The sequence below is a fragment of the Rutilus rutilus genome (genome assembly GCF_951802725.1).
Source record: "Rutilus rutilus genome assembly, chromosome: 9".
NCBI lineage: Eukaryota > Metazoa > Chordata > Actinopteri > Cypriniformes > Leuciscidae > Rutilus > Rutilus rutilus.
In genome coordinates, this window is record NC_140223.1 from 43,682,311 (window position 1) to 43,710,274 (window position 27,964).

The 27,964-nt window shown below is 38.1% G+C and overlaps 1 protein-coding gene across 1 annotated transcript; it reads right to left on the reverse strand.

The window, feature by feature from the left end:
* Positions 1 to 4,958: 4,958 nt before the first annotated feature.
* Positions 4,959 to 9,042, reverse strand: LOC311297438 (E3 SUMO-protein ligase ZBED1-like; the record flags this gene model as incomplete). The annotated part of the gene is made up of 3 exons (XM_084419687.1): positions 4,959 to 5,027; positions 7,172 to 7,468; positions 7,558 to 9,042. The coding sequence occupies 3 exons, from the start codon at positions 9,040 to 9,042 to the stop codon at positions 4,959 to 4,961; spliced, it is 1,851 nt and encodes a 616-aa protein (XP_084275813.1).
* Positions 9,043 to 27,964: the final 18,922 nt, after the last annotated feature.

A 27,964-nucleotide genomic window follows, 5' to 3' on the forward strand; every position in this document is an offset into this window, starting at 1 on the left:
TTAAGAAAGTCAACTCAATTATTTTCCAATTCCTGTGGAAAAATAAAACCCATTATATAAGGAAATCTCAGCTTGTTAAAGAGTATGATATGGGTGGTATAAAAGCCTTGGACTTTGAATCAATGTTTGGGACCTTTAAGATTAAGTGGTTGAAAACATATCTATCACAATCAGATTCTATGTGGTTTCACATCCCTAGACATCTATTTAAAAAAGTAGGAGGGCTTGATTTTCTTCTGCAATGTGATTTTGAGGTGACCAAAATTCCAGTTAAATTATCAAACTTCCACAAACAAATTCTCCAATATTGGAAAATGATATTCACCCATAACTTTTCTCCACATGGATCCACCTTATGGAACAATAGGGTCATTCTAATCAATAGGAAATCATTGTTCAGGTATGACTGGTATGAAAATGGCGTTGTGTTTGTGAATGATATTATAGATGATAATGGTAACTTCTTTGAATATAAAGCTTTCTTAGACAAATATAATTTAAACTGTACGAATAGAGAATACAGCAAGATCTGTAAAGCAATACCTGTACCATTATTACAGTTAATACAAAACACATTGTTTTATACAACAGTAAGACCCTTACCAACTTTACCAAATTTAGTCATTAATGATTGTAGTTTAGTTGACTTTAAATGTAATAATAAATATATTAATGATGTTTTGAAATCTAAATTGTTTTTTGATTATAACAGAGGATTGTGTGTACAGGTTCCGAATATGGTTGCATTGTCCATAGAAAAAACACATTTTAAATTCATCAAATGGCCCATTTCCCCAAAAGTCAAAGAGACTCACTTTAAAATAATTTATAAGATATATCCGGTTGCTGATTTTCTTAGAAAAAGATTCAAATTTGATGTAGACCCTTGTGTATTTTGTGAGATGGCTGATGAGACTCTGGAACACATGTTCTTCTTTTGCCCCGTGGCCAATAGTTTTTGGTCTGAGTTACATAATTGGCTGTCACTTAAGATTGATAATATCCCTAATCTCACCTTGCCACACATCCTCTTTTATATGGATAATGTAGATTCATCAGTATCAGATTTAGTCAATATGATTATTCTTATGGGTAAATATCACATTCATTGCAGTAAGTGGAGATGCTCTAAGCCTTCCTTTGTTTGGTTTATAAATGATTTTAAATTGTTTTTTACCTCACTGAAAAAGGTCAAATCTACTAAAATCGCAAGGAAAATGTGTAGTGATATATCTAGGAAACTACTGTTGTGATTAATCTCCCCTTGTGTGTGTGCTGCTCCAAATGGACATTTTTGCCTGTGACTTGTGTATTTCAAAGTAGCTCCCCCTTGTTTTGTTTTTTTGTTTTTTTTTTTGTTTGTTTTTTGTCTGCTTGGTTAGTACCTTGGTATATTGACAACATTTGTATATATCATGTGTATTCCTTTCCCCTACGAGAGTTTTGTATGTTGTTGTTTTTTGTTAATAAAAAAAAAAAAAAAAAAAAAAAAAAAAAAAAAAGAATCAGCGCGAGTTTTATCCTTTCGCAAATCTCCTCATAAACAACAAAGTCTTGACGCGATATAAATAAGAGATTCGCTGTGCAGTGCGGACAACTTCAGTGTTTATGACGAGTTTCAGTGAGAGTGCAGAACGCGGTCAGTAAGTGATGGCTTAAAGGGAGCGCTATTGACAATCTAAATAATATTTTTTTTCATGCTTGTAGAGGACCAGTGGTTACGTTCACACTGTAAATTAAAAAGAGTGATAGCTGCATTTAAATGTGGGAGAGAATCCACAGAATTTTAGTCCTGTGAGTCATGAAATTGCGATGATTGACACAGTAACCATAGCAACATGAGAACGCGATAACCAAAGCAACATTTTGGCATCTAATAATGTTATGATTTTTGTTACATTGATTTAGCCTACACTTTAGTCATAAGTTTACATACACCTTGCAGAATCTCCAAAATGTAATATTTATTTATTTTTTAATGAGGATGATCATAAAAACATTGTTTCTATTTACTGCCCTGAAAAATCTTTTTCACATAATGGATGTTTAATAGCCTAGTCCACAAGAAAAAATGCAAACACAAAATACAAGACAAATTACATAGGCTTGATTTTAATATTGTGTTTCATTACCTGAATGGTAATTTTTTTAATTCATTTTTAATGGTTGTTCATGAGGAAAAATCCTCCAGCTCCTGCACATTCTTTGCTTTTCCAGCATCTTCTGCATATTTGACTCCTTACTAGCAGTGACTATGATTGTGAGATCCATCTTGTCACACTGAAGACAACTGATGGACTCATACACAACTATTACAAACCCTGCAAACATTTAGTGATGCTCAAGAAGGAAACAACCATTAGGAGCCAGGGGGTGTACATTTTTGAACTGGATCATTGGTGTAAATTGCTCTTATTGTATTTAAAAATTAATTAATTAATTTAGTCCTGCCATTTAGAGGCTAAATAAGATATTAGCATGTAAAACAAAATAAGATAATCAAAATAAATAAAAATGAAAAAATCGTCATCTTGCTCAAAAGTTTACTCCTGGCTCTTAATGCATCGTGTTATATTCTTGAGCATTACCTTGCAGAATCTGAAAGATGTACGATAGGTAAACGTATGACTGTAAATATACATTGGAATCATTTTGTAAGGTTTAACATATTAATTTAAGAGCTCAGTGTTGAGACCTTTCACTGGAATTTGATTGACATGCGATCAGACCAATCATAATACAGATACCTGCCATTTTTGTCCGACAAACAAACCAAACCAGATAGTAGATTAAAGTCATTTGACTTGAACTTGAAAAATGGTGTGTATTGAATTCTTTTTGCAGTTCTGATGTTCATTCATGTTTAATTCGTGCTATAACTAGAAGATATTATCAGTTCATGTGCTGCTTGAGTTGAGGCCTATATTAAAGCACCACAAAACGGTGTGTATTGTTTTAATTTCATAAAAATTACAAAATTTGAAAGCTGAGACTTTATTTCATACCAGAAGTAGCCTTGTCTTGTCTGTTGGTGCATTGTCAGTGTCCTCTTTGCTCCGCAATATATATTTCACTGTGTGAGAACATGTGGAGTGAGAGCGGAATGGCTTGTCGGACGTAGCGACAGTAAGAGGGGTGGGTCTCTGTGAAAGGTCAATTTAAAACCATTTAAATCTTTGTGGACTCGGCCGGACTCGACTCGGACTCGGATGTTAAGGACTCGGACTCAAGTGCGACTCGGCCCTCTTTGGACTCGGACTTGGACTCGGACTCGATTGTTAAGGACTTGGACTCGACTCGGACTCGACAATGGTGGACTCGGACCCAACACTACTAATTACTAGGTATTTACCTGGTAAATATATGGTAAGTTATAGTTGGTTATTGGTAATTACCACAGGTAATAAGTATGTAAATGCAGAGAAACTACAAACTAATTACTAGGTATTTACCGGGTAAATATATGGTAAGTTATAGTTGGTTATTGGTAATTACCACAGGTAACAAGTATGTAAATGCAGAGAAACTACAAACTAATTACTAAGTATTTACCTGGTAAGCATATGGTAAATTATAGTATTTTAGTGTGTAATTACTTAACCCCCTGGGGTCGGCGGTATCGCCGGCGATACCAGCTCGCTTTTTTTTTATCAGTTCAAAAGAGATTCATTTTGCTCTGTTGACTTTGATATTACAAACAAGTTTCATACATCAATCGATTCTGTTAAATGTGTATTCTTTTTGTGTATACTCACAATAAAAACAAAGTGTTGTGCTTTTTGCCAAATAAAGAAAAATAAACACGAAGCGAGTTCTGCAATCCACGCAAACCTGTGAACGCCCCCATATCAGCTCGAGAAAACACAAGTTTATTCAGATCATTACTTGTTTACACCGTCTCGCAGCGCTGTGAGGAATAATAATAATGGAAAATGTACCTCAGAAGTGCGGGTATTTCGAGGAGCAAGGATCCGACTGAGCTGAGGAATACTGTAGTAAGTTTTTTTCCTTCTCAAGTGAATCGCGTTTCTGTTTGTGAATGAATGAACGGCAGAGATGCACGCTGTTTACCACAGCTCGCAAAAAGACCGTTTAAATTTAAATCGCTTTCTGTGTGTGAATGAATGATGATGTTTTAGCAAACTGTATTGCTATACTGAGATGAGTAAAAATCGACTGAAATATGTTGAAATAAAATGTAGGCTATTTGTATAAGCAACGTATTAAACTGCAAATTAACATTTATATGGCCTAATATTTCATAAAAACAACGTTACAGTCAGGCGAAATATGAAAGACAACATTTTGTTGACTAGATTTAGGTACAGTTTTTACTGTAGAATATACTGCCACATCAAATAAGCTTTTGTTTAGCAATTTCTGCTCATATGTTATATATATATTAGGGCTGTCAATCGATTAAAAATTTTAATCGATTAATCACATGATTGTCATGAGTTAACTCGTGATTAATCGCACTTTTTTTTATTTGTTCTAAATGTACCTTAAATTAATACTTTTCAAGTTAGTAATACTCTAATCAACGTGGGCATGGATAAATATGGATGCTTTATGCAAATGTATGTTTATTATTGAAACCATAGTCAACATAGAGCATGAAGACGAGACATGTTTCAAAGGTCATAGATGTTTTTCAAAGAACTTGTTCATGTCTATTAGACACATGTAGAAAGAACAAATAAATACCAGGTTCCCATTACTTCTCTTTCTTTGCACTGAGCAATTAACACAAACATGTTTAGATTTTTGCATGACAGGGCAGCTCTTCTGAAAATGCTAAATGTACATTTATTATTAGGCTACATTATAGTTTGTCTCTCTCTGTGCCCATTTTGATGAAGCTAAATTCTCAATAAAACGGTTTTCATTGGTATATTTTACTGTTTCTGTTGTCAAACAACGGAATGAATATGAAATGGTGACTGAAACGCGACCCATTAAGACATAACCAGCTCTCCCTTCCAAGATGTTAATCTGCACAATAATCCTGATAATCGAGCCGTCGTCTGATGAAATCAAATACACATAAGATAAACACAATATCTGTTTTGCGATTTCGGCTATACTTGCATGTAAAATTAGAGAAGCAACATCATATCTGTGTTTAACTTAATTAAAGCGGTAATCCTCTCTCCAGCGCGAGACGCAGAGAGAGAGCGAGAGAGAGAGAGAGGCGCGCGCGCGTGCTGGGAGAGCAGTACCGGCGGTACCGGTAGATTCTCAGAAACTAAATAAGGTTTGGGCGCTTTGTTGAAGGGAAAAAATCGCTAAATGGGTCTGCAATGTCGCTAAGTTGGCAACACTGTGTATCTCCATTTCTCCAACTAGGTTTTGGGCCACGGGTCAAACAGAAAATACGCGCTGCGTTAATCGAGCGTTAAAAAAAAATAGTGCCGTTAATATGATTTTGCGTTAACGCGTTATTAACGCGCTAACTTTGACAGCCCTAATATATATATATATATATATATATATATATATACATATAAAATACTATTTTTGTCAAAAATAAAGTCATCAACTAAGATGTTAGCTGTTCCAATGTTGGCTATATTCAAACTAATGAATACATATGATAAAATGTAGGTCTATAATCATTTTTTTACAAAGAAAGAGTACACTTGAAATATTGTTGAAATTGTAATTATTGTTGTAATTGTAACCTTTTTAATAAAATAGCAAAACATATTTACAAGATAGATGTAAGCAAAATCTTAAATGGTCAATATAAGTCTTCTTCTAAATATATCTTTTGCCCTTGCATTGTGGCTCAGTCAGTGTCACACCTGAATGAATGGCTCATTATGCAAGTCATTACTTATAATGGGTGGGACATTGTATTCTCAGGTGTAAACTACTCCCCCTTCACGCCCCCCTCGCATATTGGCTTTCCAAGCAAAACCTGTTTTACACAATTTAAATCAATGTATTGGTTTATGTGAACGATAAAGCAAGACTATTTTCACATAATTTTGAAGCCAAAACTCGAAGCGACAACATCCATTAGTCAAAAGTCTTATTGACACATATTTAGTATGAGTTTTGTGGTCTTATTTCAGCAACTTTAATTTTTATTTTTTCCAATAACCACGCATAAACATTATTCTCTTAAAAATACAAACATCTACATGTTGCTCACATATTATGGTAGCCCTGTTTGTGCTATATAGAGTGAATTTACACCTTTGCCATTATCATGTTTATAAATAACTGAAAAAAGCACAAATGTCAGAGCATGTCAAAACATCCCAAGGGCCCCAAAAACACCTTAGACCCCAGAGGGTTAAGGTGATTAGTATGCAATTACAGAGAAACTACCAGGGGAAAAAAACACCACTGTTAAATATCAACTCAACAAAGTACTGTGTACTTGTTACCTGTTTAGGCTGGTAATAACTAGGGATGTAACGATATCAAAATCTCACGGTACGATACAATTTCGATATTGACCTCACGGTACGATATTTATTGCGATATTGTGGAAAAGCTCACGGTATTGTTAAATAGCTCACGATAGTGTTTGTGATGATAATAGCGAAAAAACACTGACATTTATTCTGCTTTTGCCAGTCAACAGGCAATTTATTGTTGTATTTATGGATCATGACAACATAAAACGCTGATCACATAGTGCTTTTAAAGTGCAAGTTGTAGTCAGGAACATCAATATTCTGTATAGTCATATTTGGTTGCCTAACTGATTCTTCTGTGCAATGTTCAAGTTAAGAAGCAACTAGAACAATTGTAAACAATAGGGAATTCCCTTTAAGTGCAAACAAAGATCAAGTTAAGTCAGGTTTAAATGTGCAAGGCAAATAAAAGTAGCCTTTTAAAACTGGTATTTAGGAGCATAACTTAAACTTAAATAAAATAGTCAGTCAAAAAGCCTTTTAAAAAAACACTGACCTATCATTTAGCTTATGTTCACGTTTTTCATCAGAAAGATCAAAATATCTACATTGCAAGGGAGAAAAAAAAAAAAAAAAAAAAAAAAAATCCTTAAACAGTCTGGCAAAAAGCCTTCTGAAAAACACTGACCTATCCTTTAGCTAATGTTCAAGTTTTTCTTTAGAAAGATCAAAAGATCTACATTGCAAGGGAGAAGAAGAGACCTCTGGGCATTTACAATATCCCCTGCTGTTGAAAATACCCTTTCACTGGGCACCGAGGTAGCGGGTATACACAGGTAGGTCTTTGCTAATGACGACAGAATAGGATACCGCCCTGCATTGTCTCTCCACCACTTAAGAGGGCAAGCAGACAGATAAACTAATGCTTCTTTGCAGTAAGAGTCAATTTCTGCCTGAATTCCACCTGTGACTTGATTACTGCTAAAAGAAGAGCCAAGGAGGTCCTCAAGGGCATGCTTCTTAAGAGGAGGCACAAAGCTCGCGCTGCTGTCGTCTAGATCTGCTGGATGTGGGCTCCTGGGCAGCACATCTTGGTCCTGGTTCATAAATGATAAAAAGACATTATATTAGCATTTTATTGTATTTCTCTCAATTTTCTCTATGGCACAGCGTTAACATTTTTTACCTGTTGTTGCATCTGTGATGCTTTGAACTTTATTCTTTCAAAGACGTCCTCTCTCTCTCCACTGCCTAGATGTTGCAAGGTCCGAAAGCGTGGATCCAAAGCACTGCTCTCCTGCATGAACTTTTCATCCTCTCCTTGGTATCTGTCAGTAAGATCCTTCAGAATGGCTGCCTTCATCTGAGCAATGGCATTTGAGTGGTGATTATCTGTGGCCATGCTGTCTTGAATCATTTGTTTTAGTGGTGAAATGAGAGATATTGTTGGTTGCGACTCATCACAGAGAACAGTTGTGGCCTTTTTTATTGGTAAAAGAATCTTCACAAGATCCTCTGCATTTGCAATGTCAGATGTGTCCAAAGTGTCAATTTCATGTGACTTGTGTCTCAGTTCATCACTCAGTAGGGCTGCAGCAACAGCTTGTTGTTGTTCAAGGTAGCGCTCCACCATGTCCAGAGAGCTATTCCATCTTGTCACTACATCAATAATGAGTTTATGTACAGGGAGATTGAGTAGTTTTTGTTTGGTGGTCAGCACGGCTGTGGCTGTAGAACTGCGGTGAAAAAAACTTGCTACACGTCTGACTCTACCGAGGAGGCGGCTCACTGCGTTGACCTTTAAACCTGCTTGGGAGGCCAGGTTTAGTGTGTGCGCAAAGCACCGTATGTGAGGGGACAGTTCAGCTTCCTTTACTGCTACTCGCATGTTGCTTGCGTTGTCAGTAACAACAGCGATCCTTGTTCCAATCTTGTCCAGCCCCCACTCTTTGACTGCAGATTTAAGGACTTCGGCTATGTTTACGCCAGTGTGTGATTCGCTAAGCTGTCTAGTTTGTAAAACGTAACTCTGCATTTCCCATTCACTCATCAAAACATGTGCCGTAATAGTGATGTAACTGTGAGTCGCTCTGGAAGTCCACCCATCAGTGGTAATAGCAATGCACTCAGACTGTTTAAGGTTCAACATGACACGTTCTTTTGTCTCACGGTAAAGAGCAGGGAACACAGTTTGACTAAAATGAGCCTGCGACGGCATTTGATACTTCGGCTCAAGCTTGGCCACTAACCTTTTAAATCCTTTGCCATCTACTGCAGAAAAGGGACGTAAATCACACGCTATGTATTCCGCGATGTACCTCGTGATTTCTTGAGCCCTTGCGCTGTTGTGTGGCATAGTTGTTGAAAATGCCTCCTTCAGGGTTTTTTGACCGGACAGGACATTCTTTGTGAGAGAATCTGCAAACTTTTCGGGATGATGGGTCGTCAGATGACTTCGCATATTGCTTGTGTTTCCCGTGTTGTATCGCAGTTTACTGTGGCAGTGCTTGCACATAGTCCATTGTCTGTCCACCACCTTCTCTCCTTTTGCGTTTTTTGACACGGCGAAACCAAAATGTTTCCAGACATCTGATTTAAAAGCTGCAGGGGCTGGCACAATCTCAACTTCGGGGTTGTTGTTTTCATCCTTACAAGTATCGCTGTCAGCCATGCTGGCTTGCTGTGAGCTTGTGTGGACAGCGTGCAGCGTGCAATCCTATTGGCTTAACAACGGTTGTTGTGACGACGCAGCGCAAAGGATCATGGTCTATGTAGTTAACAATGATTTGTTCCGCGGTACTGTGTTTATTCCTCTTGCTTTTTGACGGACACCTGTCCTTTTAATATTGTAACCCAACCACGACGATATCGAGACACGTTTACCACCGCGATAGCGCGATATCGTCAACATCGTTACATCCCTAGTAATAACTCAGATTTAATTGTGTACTTCCTCAGAATGTAGGCAGCCAATTTTTAGAAACACCTCCAGTATTACCCATCAATTCAAGTTAGGTTTGTAGTTATCCTAGGGTTATGTTGGTAACAGTCCATGTTTATTTATTACTATCTTGAAATTAAGACGGTAGTTTCCAATAAATGACCTTGTCTTACATAGTTGTTGTTCATTGCTACACCCATTTATAGATGGTTTATCAAATAATTTACCCTACACTTACCTGGTAACTACCCCGCAGGAACAGTTTTCCCTAATGTCATGGCACATCTTAAATACTGGGTATGTTCTTGCAGATGTTTTTACAATTTACTCAGTAAGTAAAGTGCAACTGTACTGTAAAATGAAGCCTTGTTTATTTCCATGGTATTACCGGAATTGTACCATATAATCTGATCATTCCCTTTTCCATAGTCACATTTCTTTTTTTACCTTGTATGTCCTGCAACGTTACCAAGGAAAACATGACAATTTACTCGGTAAGTAAAGTGCAACTGTACTGTAAAAGGAAGCCTTGTTTATGTCTATTGTATTACCAGACTCTTACCACATCCTTTGCTACTGCTTAAACATTTTTGAAATCACAAACTTTTACCATGTGTGTTCTGCAACTTAACTAAAACATTCCAGCCTGGTCTCATTAATACGTAGTATTAATACGTAATTTTCAAAGATAGAAAACTACATAGGCAACAATTATGAAGAAAAACAACATACGTGTAATCACAATCATTTATTTATTGCGAAAATGTCAAAACCGGTACCAAAAGTCGTTCACATAACGATGTGTTGCAGTCACAGTTCTCTCTTTCAGTATATATTAGTTTTGAATGAGGTACAGAGCAGAATTTAAGTTGTTAATCCATGAAAATGTTAATCCGGCTTCGCTCTGTGTGAAGGCGCGCGCGCTTCTCCATTTCAAATGTAGTTTACCGACTGAAATACGGCATGTCGCAATCTGTGACGAACATAGACGAACAGGCGAGAGCCAATGAGCGTTTGATATCACTGCTGTAAAACATGTCGTAACGCTTCTTGAGGGCGCAATTTTTGAATTTGAATTCATCACGAGCGCGGGTCCGCGGTGCTGTGATAGCCTGTGGAATGGAGATGAAGATCACTCACTGGATAAAGGGCTGAATTTGAATCTCTTTCTTGCAAACGTATGGATTCTAAAGTTCTATAATCTTTGGATTATATCAAGTATAATAAAATTGATGTCTTTTGTGAATTTATGTTGGGTTTTGGTGTATTATTCTATTGGAGAAAACACATTTTGTGTCTCACTGTAAATAAACTAAATATTAAAATGGTTAAACGATTAAATAAGGTATTTTTTAAGGTTTTAAAGTGTATTCTTGTTTAACTGCATGTAGGCTAATCATTTTTGTGCTGTTAATACGTAAACATTTTACATTTTAGTGCTGTAAATACGTCAGTATTATACGTTTCTGTGTGTATAAAACGTAAGTAAATGTACGTATGGTAGAATTACACTTTACGTAAAAATACACACGTATTCTCATGAGATCACGTTGAACATTCTCAGTAAGTAAAGTGAAACTGTACTGTAAAAGGAAGCCTTTTTATTTCCATGGAATTACCGGGATCTAATTCCATGGAAATAAAAAGGCTTCCTTTTACAGTACAGTTGCACTTTACTTACTGAGTAAATTGTCATGTTTTTCTTGGTAACGTTGCAGGACATACAAGGTAAAAAAAAAAAAGAAGTGACTATGGAAAAGGGAATGGTCATGTTATATGGTACAATTCCGGTAATACCATGGAAATAAACAAGGCTTCATTTTACAGTACAGTTGCACTTTACTTACTGAGTAAATTGTAAAAACATTTGCAAGAACATACCCAGTATTTAAGATGTGCCATGACATTAGGGAAAACTGTTCCTGCGGGGTAGTTACCAGGTAAGTGTAAGGTAAATTATTTGACAAACCCTCTATAAATGGGTGTAGCAATGAACAACAACTATGTAAGACAAGGTCATTTATTGGAAACATCTTAATTTCAAGATAGTAATAAATAAACATGGACTGTTACCAACATAACCCTAGGATAACTACAAACCTAACTTGAATTGATGATTAATACTGGAGGTGTTTCTAAAAATTGGGTGCCTACATTCTGAGGAAGTACACAATTAAATCTGAGTTATTACCAACCTAAACAGGTAACAAGTACACAGGACTTTGTTGAGTTGATATTTAACAGTGGTGTTTTTTTTCCCTGGTAGTTTCTCTGTAATTGCATACTAATCACCTTAAGTAATTACACACTAAAATACTATAATTTACCATATGCTTACCAGGTAAATACTTAGTAATTAGTTTGTAGTTTCTCTGCATTTACATACTTGTTACCTGTGGTAATTACCAATAACCAACTATAACTTACCATATATTTACCCAGCAAATACCTAGTAATTAGGGGACTGTAAAAGGAAGGGTTACCGAAACAACACAATGATTAATACTATTATCTATAAAAAAGCAATCAATTCTTGAGTAAGACTGATGTACCTGGGAGAAGAAAGAAAACTTTTTGGCTGAGGGATTACGATGCCTCCAAGGATCCACCAAACCACTCTGAGTCATGAAATCAGCGAAGGATTTGGACATAGATGATTGGGACATTGTGCGGGGACTAGATCTGTCCAACACTGGGTCAAACACACAATTCAAATCACCTCCAAAAATGAACTTTTATCTTGAAAATTGATTTTTTAACAGGATTGCTCATACCTCATATTTTCCAAGTGAGAAAACGAATTGGCTTGCCCGTATTAGGATTCAAATTTACATTAGCAGAACACATTTAGAATAAATAAGAAAACCAGAGGTTGGCTTCCGGTTCGCGACCAAGATGGCTGTGTAATTTCAAAGCTCTCCGACGGTTTTCCTAAAAACAACCCTAAAACTTTTGAGATTTGACTATAAGTGAAATTTTACTAAATATGGAGGCTAGGGTTGCTACAAGGAGGAGAAAGACAAAGGGCACAGCACCTGTTACTGGGGATTTACAACAGGACAGCCGAAGCTGCTCTCCGGCCCACGAGGTCGAGGGGCAAGAAATGGAGGAGGTTAGCTTGGAAAAGGTACTAGCCGAACTGAGAGATTTTAGACGCGACAACAAGCAACAGCTATCGGAGATACAACAAGACTTACACAAGACAAACGATAGGCTGGATGAACCTGAGGGTCGAATTGAGGAGGTGGAAACGTCCATGCAGGCGGCTTCTTCGTTACTTACGCAACTCTTACAACGCCAGGACAATATGGAGGCTAAACTTATTGACCAAGAGGGTCGCGCACGCCGAGAAAACATAAGGATTTACGGTATTCCCGAGGGGGCTGAAGAAAATAATATTGAAGGTTTCATTGATACACTGCTTCGGGATTGCCTGGATTTCCCCCAGGACACGCAGATCAAAATTGAAAGAGTCCACAGAGCTCTTGGTCCTAAGCCCGCTGACGTGCGATCAAAGCCTCGCTCCATCATTGTCAAGTTTGCGAGTTACAAAGTCAAAGAAGAAGTTATACGTAGAGCCTGGCAGAAGGGACAAGTGCAATACAAAGATGACCGCTTTTATGTGGACCACGATTACCCACCAGCTATTATCAAGAAACGTGCGGAGTACAATCAAGCAAAGAAGGTGTTGAAGGAAAGGAAAATTAAGTTCCAAACTCCCTACCCTGCAAGACTACGCGTCTTCTATGGAGACGAGACCTGCCTGTACCAGACCGCGGCGGAGGCAACGTCAGACATGGCATCACGGGGGCTCCCAGTCAAAGTTATCCGTCCCTCAGTCAGCTCATACCAGCGGGAAATACGACGGCTTTCGTTTTGGCAAGTGGCTGGAGACCAGGATACAGTTACACCGAGAGGCATGCGCTCCCAGGAGGATGACGAGCCTCGGCAGCGGTTTAAAGAAAAGCTGCAGGAATTCAGACGTCTACCCCCAACTGCAGATAAGTGATTCCCAACAGAACGCATTTAGACTACTGCTTGTTCGAATAAGCTAACAGAAGTTGTCCTTTTAGTTCTAGCTGTGCCTTCGTTCTACTCCTAACTAATTGTAAACTAAAATGTCGGAGCATACGAACATTTTGAAGACTGGCTAAAATCATAATGCAGCCAATACAGTGGGCCCTACGCTACGTGATGAGCGGGTTTTCCCCTGAAAGGTGCTCTAACATCTCGAGCCCCTTAAAGGTTCAGTTCATTGGAACCTCTGATCTGGAAGCAAACCTTGTGCAAAGAAATGACATTTTGATATTTCATCATATTTTAGTTTTGTTCATGTTTTACTTGTTCATGTTACAGGTGTGCATTACTTTTGTTTTTTGTTTTGTATGGATACGTCTTCAGTTGAAAACATAGGAAACCATGGCTGACAAACGTACTCTAAAATTTGCATCATTTAATGTGAATGGGATTCTTAACCCCATTAAGACAAATAAAATATTGTCTAAAATGAGAAAGGAAAAAGTACAAATTGTTATGTTACAAGAAACACATCTTAATTCACTGGAACACGAAAAATTAAAAAGAATGGGTTTTTCTAAAATATAATACTCGTCCTATAAATCAGGTCATAGACGGGGTGTGGCTACTCTAATTTCACAAAGAGTGCCATTTGAACTCATATCTGAAACTACAGACAAAGAAGGGAGATTTTCGCTGATAACTGGTAGGATAGATGGAGTCCAAATGACACTGTTGAATGTATACGCTTCCCCAGACAGTGACATTTCATTTTATAGAAAACTATTTGATTTAATGGCACAATCAACTGGTATACTTATTTGTGGAGGGGATTGGAATATTCGACTTAATTTTAGGCTTGATTCCTCAAGACAGATTCCCCAAACGTCTTTGCAGAAGAAAATTAAGATCCTCATGTCAGAATATGGTATTGTGGACATTTGGAGGGATTTACATCCAACAAACCGAGATTATACCCACTTTTCCCATGCGCATACAGTATACTCTAGAATTTATTATTTTTTCATTTTTAAAAGGGATCGTCATAAGGTATGTAACTGCGAGATTGGAAACATTGATCTTTCTGACCATGCTCCTCTATTGCTAAACGTAGAAATAAATGATGATTTCAAAAACACACAGTGGAGGTTTAATACAAGTGTACTGAACGATCTACAATTTTCCAAATTAATCAAATCCGACATAAAAACGTTCCTAAAAGAAAATCTTAATGGTGAGGTGAGCCCAGAAATCGTCTGGGACACATTGAAAGTGGTTATGAGGGGTCAAATCATATCATTTTGTGTCCAGAAAAAAAGAGCCAGGCAAGTTAGATTATTAGAGTTAAATAGGGAATTAAAAGAGCTAGAAGGAAAACATAAGAGAGAATTAAAACCGGAGCTCAATACTAAAATGAAAATATTGAGAAATAATATTAATGCACTATATTTACAAGAAATACGAAAGAAGATGATTTATACTAAACAAAAATACTATGAATCTGGGGCTAAGTTTGCTAAACTCTTAGCGAGTAAATTACAAAAGCAACAAACAGACAACACAATATGTAAAATAAGAGACCCAAATTCTAAGAGATGCGTTTATAAACAAAATGAAATTAAACAGGCCTTTCAGAGTTACTATAAACAATTATACACACCACCAAAATTAAAAGATGGAAAACAAATCAAGGGTTTCCTTGAACAACTTAAGTTACCTGTTTTGTCGGATGATCAAAGTCAAAGGCTAGTGGCTAATATCACAGAAAGAGAACTATTCTATGCCATATCAAGGCTTAAAACAAATAAATCCCCGGGTCCAGACGGATTTACATCCGAATGGTATAAAATTTTTAAAATGGAGCTATCGCCATTCCTCTTTAAAATATTTAATCAGGCTCTAAAAGAGGGTAAGATGCCACCATCATGGAAACAGGCCACAATATCTGTAATTTACAAAGAAGGAAAGGACCGGCTTAATTGTAGTTCCTACAGACCTATTTCTGTTCTTAATATTGATTACAAGCTTTTCACATCAATTCTCTCGAAGAGAATTGAAGAGATACTTCCACAACTCATTTTTACTGATCAGACAGGATTTATCCCGCAAAGACAAACTCATGATAATATAAGACGTACATTACACATACTAAACCATATTAAAAAACACCAAACACAAGCTGCAGTATGGAAGCATATGGGTAGCAATATTCAATTTGAAATGTAATATGCAAAATGACAATGCAATATGTAAAATGGCAATGCATTTCTGTAGTTACATTTTAATTTTCCCATCATTTGTGCAACGTTTGGTGCAAAATGAAAATGAAAATTCAATTATAAAATTTACATTTGCCATTTCATACACTAGTTTTAATATGTAAATTGAATACATATTTTAACGCTTTATAAGTTGCAAAATTAAAATTAAAATGTATTACAGAAATGATTAGATATGTTTAACATGTTCAAGCAAAAACTGTAGCAAAATTGTAATTTAAATGTTATTTTTTCTTAATTGCATTTACACTCACAGTTAAGACTCTTGCGATTGCATTTCCATTAAGTGTCCCGCAATGAATGTAGCAAAATTCAATGTGCAGTTTGAAAATGCATTCTGAGCCGATCACGTGTCCGCCCTGTCAATCACTGCATGAAGTTGGCCCCGCCCCCAACGCAAAATAGGCTCAATCGTTTTACTTCGTTTGTGGTGTAATTTTTGTTTGTTTGTGCTGCTTCTGTTTTTTAGATAGTAAAATAATATTTATAGGTAATTTTGTCACCCAGGCCTCCACATGCTCCAAATAAAATAGATCTTGTTCGGTTTGTGCCGGTTTTGTTTTTGCAGCTGCTTCAGTTTTTGAAATATTAGACCGAATCATATGACGTCACCCGCTCAACGTTCACCCAAAATTCTCATATGTTTGTGCTAATTTGCGCTGATAAACGTTTATTTTGTGCTGCTTCGGTTTCTTAAATATTAAAATAATATTTATTGGTCATTCTGAGTTCACTCAGCCCCCCTACTGCTCCACATTCACCCAAAATAGTCTTGTTTGTTTGTGCCGGTTAAAGTTTCGTGTGCTGCTTCGTTGTTTAAAATATTAGACACTGAATTATAGACGATGACGTCACCAGCCCTCGACCTGCTCCACATTCACCCAAAAAAGGCTAGGTCGATGAATTTGACCCGTCAGATTCCGGGACCCTGTGTAATAATATTTTTTACAGTCTATTAATACCTTCAATATGCTTTATAAATAGAAAGGGGATTCGCATGTCTGCCTCATATTTTATGATTATACAGCTGCAAACAGAGATGATCACACACATCACATTCGTCACTTTATTGAACATTACAGTCAGTTATTAAAAGAGCGGTCACGTTTTTCGCTATTAATACCGAATACCAACGGAGCTTTGTCATGTGATCACAGAGTAATAGGCCTATGCATTTGTAAGGGAAAACTATAGGATCTCCAACATTATTGGGTATTAAGTTAATAGTAATAAGAATAAAGATAAGCATGTATCAGACAATGAGAATGTTTTATACAAAACAAAACCATAAACACAGTCCAGCACCAGACCACATCAGCTCAGCATAATGTTGACGCCTGATAAGGCAGAACATTCTCCCAGACGGTCCAACATCGTACTGGTTCTATCACCTGCAGGCACGTAATAATCTTCGGAAACACTACCATTTCTCTTTTCACGCTCCACTTCATCTGCTAGTGAATGTAACTCGTATCAGCTCTGCCGCCGCCCTGTTTCCTTCCAACACCTCAAAATACGCACCATAGCGTATGTTTACCTGTTGCCGAGCAACGCAGTTGATTGACAGGGCGGGGCGGACACGTGATCGGCTCAGAATGCATTTTCAAACTGCACATTGAATTTTGCTACATGCATTGCGGGACACTTAATGGAAATGCAATCGCAAGTGTCTTAACTGTGAGTGCAAATGCAATTAAGAAAAAATAACATTTAAATTACAATTTTGCTACAGGTTTTTCTTGAACATGTTAAACATATCTAATCATTTCTGTAATACATTTTAATTTTAATTTTGCAACTTATAAAGCGTTAAAATATGTATTCAATTTGCATATTAAAACTAGTGTATGAAATGGCAAATGTAAATTGTATAATTGAATTTTCATTTTCATTTTGCACCAAACGTTGCACAAATGTATTGGAAAATTAAAATTTAAATACAGAAATGCATTGCCATTTTACATATTGCATTGTCATTTTGCATATTACATTTCAAATTGAAATTTGCTACCCATATGCTTCCATACTGCAGTGATCAGCCTTGATGCTGAAAAAGCTTTTGACTCTGTAAGCTGGGATTTTCTGTTTGGAGTCCTGGGGTCTCATTTATAAAACTGTGCGTAGGAACCTTACTAAAAGTGTACGTGCGCCCGAAAGCCAAAAAAGGCGTACGCAAAAAAATATTCAGACTTATAAAACCGTTCGTACGCCAAAACCTGCGCAGAATTCACTTTATAAATCCCAGTCAGCGGAAGATTGTGCGCACATGCGTCTCAACCCCGAAATAACCATATATGGAGCTTACAACGCCTAGTTTTACTATGCAGATCCTCATCTGCATATCATTTGCATATGATTATTCATCCACGTCGTACAAGGCACATTACATTATAAAAAATCATGTAGTTGCCTATCCTTGCCTTGTTTTTGAATACATAAATCAAATAGTGTATAAAATACATTTCAGAGAAAGTTTTTCTCAATCTTTTCCACTGGCCGAATTGTATTTTTAATTGATTTATATTTTTAATGGAAACAGATAGGCCTTGGGCATTATTTGCACGAAACTATTTTCTCAGACAATCTGGCATTATCATGATAAGCAATTATCTCTGTGGTTAAATATTAAAACACAGCACGCCACAGGAAAAGTGTTCAAAAACATCGCATCCACAGCAAATATTTCTATTGACTGAATTTGAATATAAAAAGTGTTGTAACTTCTCAGTAATGATTTCATGTTTAAGTGTTTAGCTCCATTAATTTGAATGGAATATTTAATCTAAATGTTTATATCAAAAGTAAAACATAGTTTAAATCATTATTTTATTTATTTAAACTGTTATTTGCTTATTGCTCAAATACTATTGAACTAGAACGCGGGACAAGACAAGGGTGCGGGCTCTCCCCTTTACTCTTCGCCCTTTATATAGAACCGCTAGCTCAATTAATAAGGCAAACAAACAGTATAAAAGGTATAAATATTTCTGGTGATGTACACAAGCTGGCGTTATACGCCGATGATGTGTTATTGTACATAAGTGAACCAAACACATCACTTCCCAAAGTATTTCAGACTCTAAGTAGCTTTGGTGATTACGCTGGGTATAAACTAAATGTAAACAAAACACAGATATTAACATTTAATTATAATCCTCCAAAAACAATAAGCGATGAATTAAATCTTAAATGGGATCGGACCATATTAAAATACCTAGGTATCTTAATCCCCAAAGATATAACTATAACAGCTAAGTGTAACTATGATGATCTTTTGAGTAAAATGAAACTTGATATAAAGAGATGGACCATCATCCCCTTTATGAGTCTAATACAAAGAATTGAATCTGTAAAAATGAACCTATTACCAAGATTTCTATTTTTGTTCCAAGCCCTCCCAGCAGAAATTTCAAAAAAGCAATTCTTAGAGTGGGACAAAATGATTTCTAGATTTATATGGTCAGGGAAAAAAACGAGGATCAGATTTAAAACACTGCAGCTCTCTAAAGAAAACGGGGGTATGGCTGTACCACATCTTAGAAATTATTTCTACTCTGCACAAATTAAACCCCTGATGAATCTATGTAATACAAACTACAGTGCTAGGTGGAAAGACATTGAAGTACTTCTCATGTCAGAACCACCTTTAATGGCAATACTGGGAAATAAAGACTTAGAAAGGACTCTAGGTAAGATTGAAAACCCTTGGTTAAAATCACAATTAAAAATCTGGACGGAGGCTAAACATCAATATAAATTGCACGGTAATTTGAAGATAATAAGATGGTGTGCCTACGACCCTGATTTTAAGCCCAATCAAACAGATGTTGGATTCCAGAACTGGATATCTAAGGGTATAACAACACATTTCTCATTAATAGATAAAGGTAAAGTGAAAGATTTCCAAACACTTAAAACCAGTCATAATCTGGAGAAACAGGACTTTTACAGATATCTACAGATACGCCATTATCTCAATCAAGAAGTTATTAGATCACTGGATGTGCAGGAAACAGTGCTTCAGGAAATATTGATGGCATACCAGGCAAAAGTTAAAAAAAGTATTGTTTCACGGCTGTATAAGGGATTTATGAATAAACAAACAAATTCAACATTATATGTGAAAACAAAATGGGAAAGGGAAAGTAACATGAAAATAACTGATGAGGAGTGGAATGGTTGCTGCATATCACAGTGGAAATGTACAAACTCATATTCATGGAGGGAATTTGGTTGGAAATGCTTGATCAGGTTTTTCATTACTCCAAAACAAAAAATGTCTGGTTCCGAGGAGGAGACTAAGTGCTGGAGGCAGTGTGGAAGTGAAGATGCCAACCACTGGCATATATTCTGGGATTGTCCAGTTATAAAACAATATTGGATAGAGATACACAAAGATATGGAAAATATTCTTAACATGAAAATATGGGTAACATTTTATTTTGGGTAACACAGACTTTTTACCGGATTATGCAAAGTATCTGTTCAGAATTTTAATTATTGCATGTAAGAAAACTGTAACCAGACACTGGCTCCTCCCTGATCCCCCTACTCTGGAAAGATGGATAGAATGTGTTAATGAAATCTACCAGATGGAAAGACTAACATTTTCACTCCGTTTGCAGATGAATAAATTTGTAATCTTATGGTCAAAATGGGTATCCTATGTTAATCAAACACTACATGCAGGAATGTTGTCTTGATTGTTTTCAAGATATTGGTGATCAAGGGTTACTTCTATTGTTTTGTTTTTTTTTATGTTTTTTTTTTATAATTGTGTTTGTTGTATTTCACTTCTATACGTATTAGAGATTTGTCACATAGTAATGCACCCTTTGTTTTGTGTTCTAATGTGTTCGTTATATTTACAAAAATCGGAATGTTGGGAATGGAGAACTGTGGTCTTGATCACAGACTGGAACTGTGACCATGTGGTAAATGTAAATCTGGCTATTGTATCACTCCCAATGTTTCAAAAAAAAAGAATAAAAAAAAAAAAAAAGAAAACCAGAAAGCCAGGGTGAGTGACCTCCCCAAATTCCCACCCATACACATACATAACCCCATGTACCCAAATACACCAAAACAAAGTCTCCATAAGGGAGACAGCAGTGCAAAACAGGGAAAACTGTCGCCACAACAGTGACAACTCGGAGAATCACTTAAGCTAAACCTAAGAGACACTCCCACAGAATCAATTGGCATTAAGGCTCAGCTAATACTGATATACCCCATAACGGGTTGATCTAACAGTAATAAGATATGAATCAAGTGCGTTTGCTAACTAGGGCTAATTTAAATTGGAAAGAGGAAATATAAACACTATATAAACAGCCACTAGCCGGGCAGAAAAGACCGTAGCGGACCCCCTCAACGCCTTGCAGGTGCTTCCTAACTTCGTTGAAGGCAGCCCTGGCTCGGGCTACCTTGGCAGTGTGATCGGGGAAAATGCTAATCCTCACGTTCCCCGCACCGAACCGTTGGCCCTCTCTTGCGCGTCGCAAAACATCTGCACAATCACTGTAGTAATGAAATCTGGCGATAATGGGACGAGGTCGCTCATCTGGTCTGGGCCTCGGCTGGGCTGATCTGTGTGCTCGGTCTAATAGCGGCTCTTTATCCAACTTCAGTACGTCCTTTAGCAGGTTGGCGACCGCGGTAGTGTTAACAACCGTGTCTTCAGAAACACAAACGATTCTTATGTTTTGGTGGTGTGATCTGGATTCGAGATCCTCACACTTATTCTCCAATTGGAAATTAAGCGTTCATATTTGCACTTCAGATCAATGATGTCGTCAGTACATGACGAAAGGGATACCTCCACTTCACCCACAGTACCTTTGAGTAAGGCTAACTCAGCATCCGCAGCTGCTTTATCATTTGCCAGCTGTGTTTTCACGGCTTGCAAATCCGCTCTGATTGTAGATAGGTCGTCTCCCAGTGCCGCTCGAAGTTCGGTTTTAAAAATCTCTGCAATATCTTGTCTCAAACACGTTAGCAGTTCGAGCTTCAAGGCGTCCGCATCCGCATCCGTAACGTTAGCTTGAGCGTCAGGCCTGGGCGAGGTCGAGCCGCAAGGCGGAGACGAACCACCTACAACCGTGGGTGTCACCTGTGAGCCAGGCCTCTGCTGCTGGGTTGTAGCACGAAGTTTAGTGTTCCTTCCAGACATTGTAGGTGTGTCCCAATGTGAAGGCTGCATCCTCCGAAGGCCGTATTTGAAGGCCGATTGGCCGCATTTGAAGGCCGATTGCGTCACAGCGGCGCGACGAAGGACGTCCCAATTCAAAGGCTGCATCCTTGGAAGGTCGCATTTGAAGGCCGATTGCGTCACCGCAGCGCGATGAAGGCTGTCCCAATTCAGTTCTGCATCCTCCGAAGGCCGTATTCGAAGGCCGGTTGCGTCATCGCGACGCGACGAAGGCTACCCTGATTCAAAAGCGACGCCAAATGCGCCCTTCGTTTCCCCGTGAAAGGAAGGATACATAAATGGACACTTAGCGGCCTATCCTACCCTATTCTACCCCATAAGTCATTGCACGTCGGTGACAACAGCATTTATTTATTTTTTTTAAAGGCGGCCGAAACTAGAGATAGGTGGTGGACAGCAAATTCACATTTAAATGTAAGTATTATGTTTTCATTTACTCAAATAGCTAGCGAAACCAGAGTTAAAGTTTATTATAAACTTCATCTTAACTCCTTCGTCACCATTGCGTGGCTTCATTTGTCAGGTAGTTTGAGGCAAAACTTGTGCTAATATTAGTTTAACGACCTATTTGTAATATTTGCACTAGTCTATCTCACTTGTGTATTATAAGAAATATCACTCACCCTATAAAGCCCACAACAATAAGACAAGCAGTTGATAAGGCAATGGGGTTTCACTTTTATGTGTTTTTGTACAAAAAATACAAAGTAAGAAAGTTAATATGTCAAATGTGGAACATGTCTATAGTATTGAACCCCTTGTGTGTAATTTATTTCACCCACATAATTTATCATTTAGTTTGTGTGTGTATTTTGATCACTTATTGCTGTGTCACTGGTTGCTTATGTGTGGGTCTAAATACTCCTGAACAGTTATGATTGACAGACCCAACCCTCTCGCTTTGACATTGGCGGCATTTGGCAGCGCTGCTCGGACTAATGGATTAATTAAGGACAGGTGCGACAGTTTGTATAAGAAGAGACAAGCGAGAAACAAAGAAGAGCGGGGGCAGAGTGAAGAGGTGCAGAGGAACGCACGCACACCACAAGCTGAACTTACGGGCAGGAACACCGATCGCTGCGATTGATTATAGAAAGTCACAGCTAGACGAGCAGTGGGCACGGATCTGATTACAACGCATAACAGGAGATAAGTGAAGGAAAGTCCTCAGCTTACTGGTGTTTTGGGTGCGTGTGATCCATGTCTGTGTGTGTTACGATCTGAGGGTTTTGTGTATTCCTCTACAGCGGATCAGAAGAGGGACGCAGAGGTTCATGTGGTGGATTCAACGCCTGGTTTGAGCTAAGTAAAGGAAAGTTGTCCTGCCTATCGACTTATGTGTGTGTGAGAGAGCTGGGCTAGTATTTTGCGTGAGACTAAGGGCTACTTTTACTCCTCCTCAGTGCTGCCGCTGTTTATATTGGATCACGGAGCTGCGTAAAGGGACGAACTAACTAGACCGCCTCATCTGAATCAGCACTCCCTTCCGCGACTCACTCGTCTGTCGGACTTCCATATAAGGCCAATGGACCCTGGCCTGAATGTGGTGTGGGATTTGACTAAAGACTGTCGAACTTCTTTTTTAATACATTTTGATTTTATATACTGATATAGGATAGGATTTGGAGTATGAATCTAAGCTGATGAATTGATGAATTGTGATGAATTGTGCTGTAGCATTAACTGACCAGTGAGTTGCTTTTCTTTACTTCTTTTTTCCTGTTGCCTATTTTATTATTGTGAGTAAATTGTTATTAAATAAATTGTATAAATCCAAGAAGTGGTTGCTGTCCTTTTCCTGTCAGTGGAGAAACTAAATGCTGGTATAAATTAAGAACTTCACATTTTGGTGTGACAAATACACACGTCTTTGCTGAAATGTATTGTGCTGTTGTTGTTAACAAGGCATGGTTAATTTGCTCTGCCCTTAGGATTGCAAGTGTCCTGGGAAAGGTGAGGGTGTGAGTGGGAAACCCACTGCTGAAACTTGGCCCTGGTTTGTCCTCAGGGCCGAGTTTAGCAGTGGGTGCCCACGGTGAGGAGGAGCCAGCACCAGCACGAAGGCAGAGGCGAGGAGAGCACAGGAGGAGAGTAGGGAGAAGATGGACAGGCTGTTTTCTTGAGAGAATGATTGAAAAATATATATTTTTTTCTACATATTCTTTAACTTTTTTCACTTTTATTTTTTAAAAGGAAAGAAAAAATCTGTACATTATTTTTATGCAACTTTATATGTGTAAATAAAAGAGAATGAATTGGTCTGGACATTATTTTTTTTGACAGTCATAATTTCTACATGAAACAAACTCTTGTATACCTTTTTTTTTTTTTTTTTTTTTTTTTATTGGTAAATGAAAATCATTTGTTCCACGGGCTACATTAAAGTACTTTTTCCAACTATTAACAACATACGTTAAACATATCAAAATCAACAAACATTTACAGTACATAAAATAAGAAAAAAATGATGTAGACTTTTATTCAGCTGAGCAGGGAGACCCTGGTGTGCTGCTGGACAGGAATGGGCTGCCCCTGGTAAGGCCTCTCTGCTGTTGGGACATCATCTGGGATGGTCTCCAGAGTGTTTGAGTGCATATTTACACTGTCCACTAAGCTGTCTACCAACAGGTTTGCAGGGCTGACTCAATCGATGGCTGCCATGTCACTGAGGTTTTTTTTGTTTTTTCAAAAAGAGTAATTTCTGAAAAAAGTACTTTTAATAACAAGTTTTTAGTATCAAGAGTAAAACTAGAGGTATGTATTCTGCAAGGGAAAAAACTCCTTGTCAGGGTTTTTATTATAGTTTTGTATTTATATTATGCTACTACTACATTTTACTTCTGAATATTTTCAAGGTTGTTACATTATATACTTTTGTGTAGTTTAATGTAAAATCATATGTGAGGGAAAAAAAGTACTTCAGTAGGTTACTTCACATTTGAACGTGAATACTTAACAAAATATGCAGTTCCGGAAATTAAAGTAACAAAATGTAGGTCTATTATCACAATATGAACAAATTGTTGCTAACTACAGCTTCGTCCCATATCAAAGGGCGCATCTGAAGCGCTCGGACCAGTCTTGCCTTCAGAGGATTGTTCTTGTCGCCTGGCAACTGTGACAGCTGCCGATGACGAGCGCGAGAAATACTGGACTTTTTTATATTCAATTGGGTTTTATATTCAAACCGGGCTAAACCGAAAATACATGATACGGGGCTGAAACATCCTCAACCAATCCTCCAGTAAAATATAAAATATAAAACATAAAAATGAGAATAGCCAATTCTGGCTCCATAGCTGTTTACTCAATTAGGCTATGAATTATCAGGATGGCAGCTGTCATCTCTCGTACCTTTGCTTGGCGCCAGAAGCGGTGATCAGAAACACCTGGTTGCGCAATTAGGAAATCCTATGAAGGCTACATGGTGCGTCCTTCGAAGGACGCATAGGCTGCATCCTTGAAGTCTTCAGTCCTTCGAAGGAAGCAGCCTTCACATTGGGACACAGCTTGTAACTCTTTCAAACTGAATGCTAACAAGCACGGAATTCACTTGGGTATCTGTTTTAAAAGATTTACTGCTGGGATTCGAACCCAGGATCTCCTGTTTACAAGACAGGCGCTTTGACCAACTAAGCCACAGCACCACTTGCAAAACCTTTCACAATGTGTTGGTATAAAAAGTCTAAAAGAGGTAGCAGGTCAGGAAAATAGCTGATTACATCATGAAAGAGGATCTCCTGTTTACGAGACAGGCGCTTTGGCCAGCTAAGCCACAGCGCCAGCTACAAAAGTGTGGTGAAATTTGTCGCTAAAACAAGTCTAAAAGAGGCAGCGCATCAGGAAAACAGCTGATTACGTCATGAAAGAGGTCCCTTAGAGGTAAGAGGATTGTTTCCAAAACATGAGGGGCTTTCAGGCCTCCAGGGAATGTCTGAACTCATTTCATTTTGGCTCTACACTCTCCATACTCACCAGAGTCGTGCATGCCCTCTTTTCCTCAGATGTCTTTGTGTTGGACAAGCATATGCTGTGGCTTAGTTGGTCAAAGCGCCTGTCTAGTAAACAGGAGATCCTGGGTTCGAATCCCAACAGTGCCTAATCTGTGTCTTCTAAGAGTAGGCGTTCAAACTTTTCTTTCTTTTTTTTCCTTCCTCGGAAGGAAAGACAATCTGGACTTCTCGGTTTCAAATGAAGGCTTTAAAAAGGTTGTTGGTTTTTGGGTCCCACCAGAGTCACGAATGGTGTCCCTTTGCATAGACGTCTTTGCCAGACTGACATTTGCTTAAACCTGGGGTTTTCCAACTTTTTCAGAAGCCAACGCAGCACATTTTTCTTGTTTTCCTTATTGGGCACACCCAAGTCAGATCATTGAGTATGTTACTAATCAGTCAATTATTTGATTCACCTGTCTTAAATGAGAGAGATAATAAAACATGAAAAAAAACTATGTGGTGCAGATGCGCTTCAAGAATGCTTTGCAAGCCCCTGGCTTAGGCTCGAAATCTGCTACTACCTATTGATAAAGTCAAGCCTATGAAAATGTTCTGGATTTTGCTCTATCACAGGCTCAGCTCCCTCCTACTTTCACTCACTCCTACGAGCCTACATCCCTACCAGACGCCTACGATCAATCAACGAGCGACGTCTCGTGGTTCCATCACAGAAAGCCACAAAATCACTTTCCAGAACATTCTCATTCACAGTTCCATGCTGGTGGAACACTCTCCCCCACCCTCATCCGGAATGCAGAATCCCTGACAACATTAAAAAAACAGCTGAAAACCCATCTCTTCCGTGAGCACCTAACTTCATAAAAAAAAAAAAAAAAAACTTTCCCTTTAAAACCTCACTTATCGGGCTTATGCTACTCTGAATAATGCCTGAACTTCGTATTTTGAGCACTTCTTGCGTTGTTGTTGTTTTTTGCCTCTTCATGATGACTTTGGATAAAAGCGCCTGCTAAATGACTAAATGTAAATGTAAATGTTCATATCAGAAGAAAGCTCAGGAAACATTTTAGGCATGAGTATGGAGAGTGTAGAGCCAAAATGAAATGAGTTCAATCAATCCTCTTACCTCTAAGGGACCTCTTTCATGACGTAATCAGCTTTTTTCCTGATGCGCTGCCTCTTTTAGACTTGTTTTAGCGACAAATTTCACCTCACTTTTGTAGCTGGCGCTGTGGCTTAGCTGGCCAAGGCGCCTGTCTCGTAAACAGGAGATCCTGGGTTCAAATCCCAGCAGTGCCTATGCCACAGGATATGGGTGTGCTTAAACTTTTCATATATGAAAGCCTTTGCATGCCGAACAGTGAACAGTGAACTGCACAAAACTGGAAAAACTAAGAAGTGCTGCGCATGCAATACTTCCTTGAAGTGTGTCGATTTATGGCTCTGTGGTGCAATGGATAGAACTTTGGACTTCTAGGATGCGAATTGGGAGATTCCCTGGTTGTGGTTTTGAGTCCCAGCAGAATTGTGAATGGCCTCTTTTGCTCTGATGTCTCTGTGAGTGAGACATGGGGTCCACAAACGACTTCAGAAGCCTACCCTTCACATTCTGCTCATCTCCCTTATTGGACACACCCAAGTCAGATCATAGAGTACTCTACTAATTAGCTCAATTCACCTTTTTGAAATAAGGAAGATAACGAAAATGTATAGCGTCTGGGAGGTTTCGAGAAAGGTTTGGAAAACCACTGGCTTAGGCCAAAATCTGCTACTTCCTATTGTTGAGATCAAGCCTCTGGATGTGTGTTCAAAACAGTCTTTACAAATATGAATTATATTATTCATGAAAATCTTTCTGGATTTTGTCTTTCAGATCAGCTGAGAGCATAGCAAAAATTGCTTTCCATTTCTCCTAGCTAAGACAGAGTTTAGATGGATTGTAACTGGAGGTTCCAAAAACATTTCAGACGCAAGTATCGAGAGTTTCAGATGTTCCCTCTTTCTTCAACAGAGCCCTGAATGCCCCTCGGGTTTTGGAAATAATCCCCTAACCTCTTTCATGATGTAATCAGCTATTTTCCTGACCTGCTACCTCTTTTAGACTTTTTATACCAACACGTTGTAAAAGGTTTTGCAAGTGGCGCTGTGGCTTAGTTGGTCAAAGCGCCTGTCTTGTAAACAGGAGATCCTGG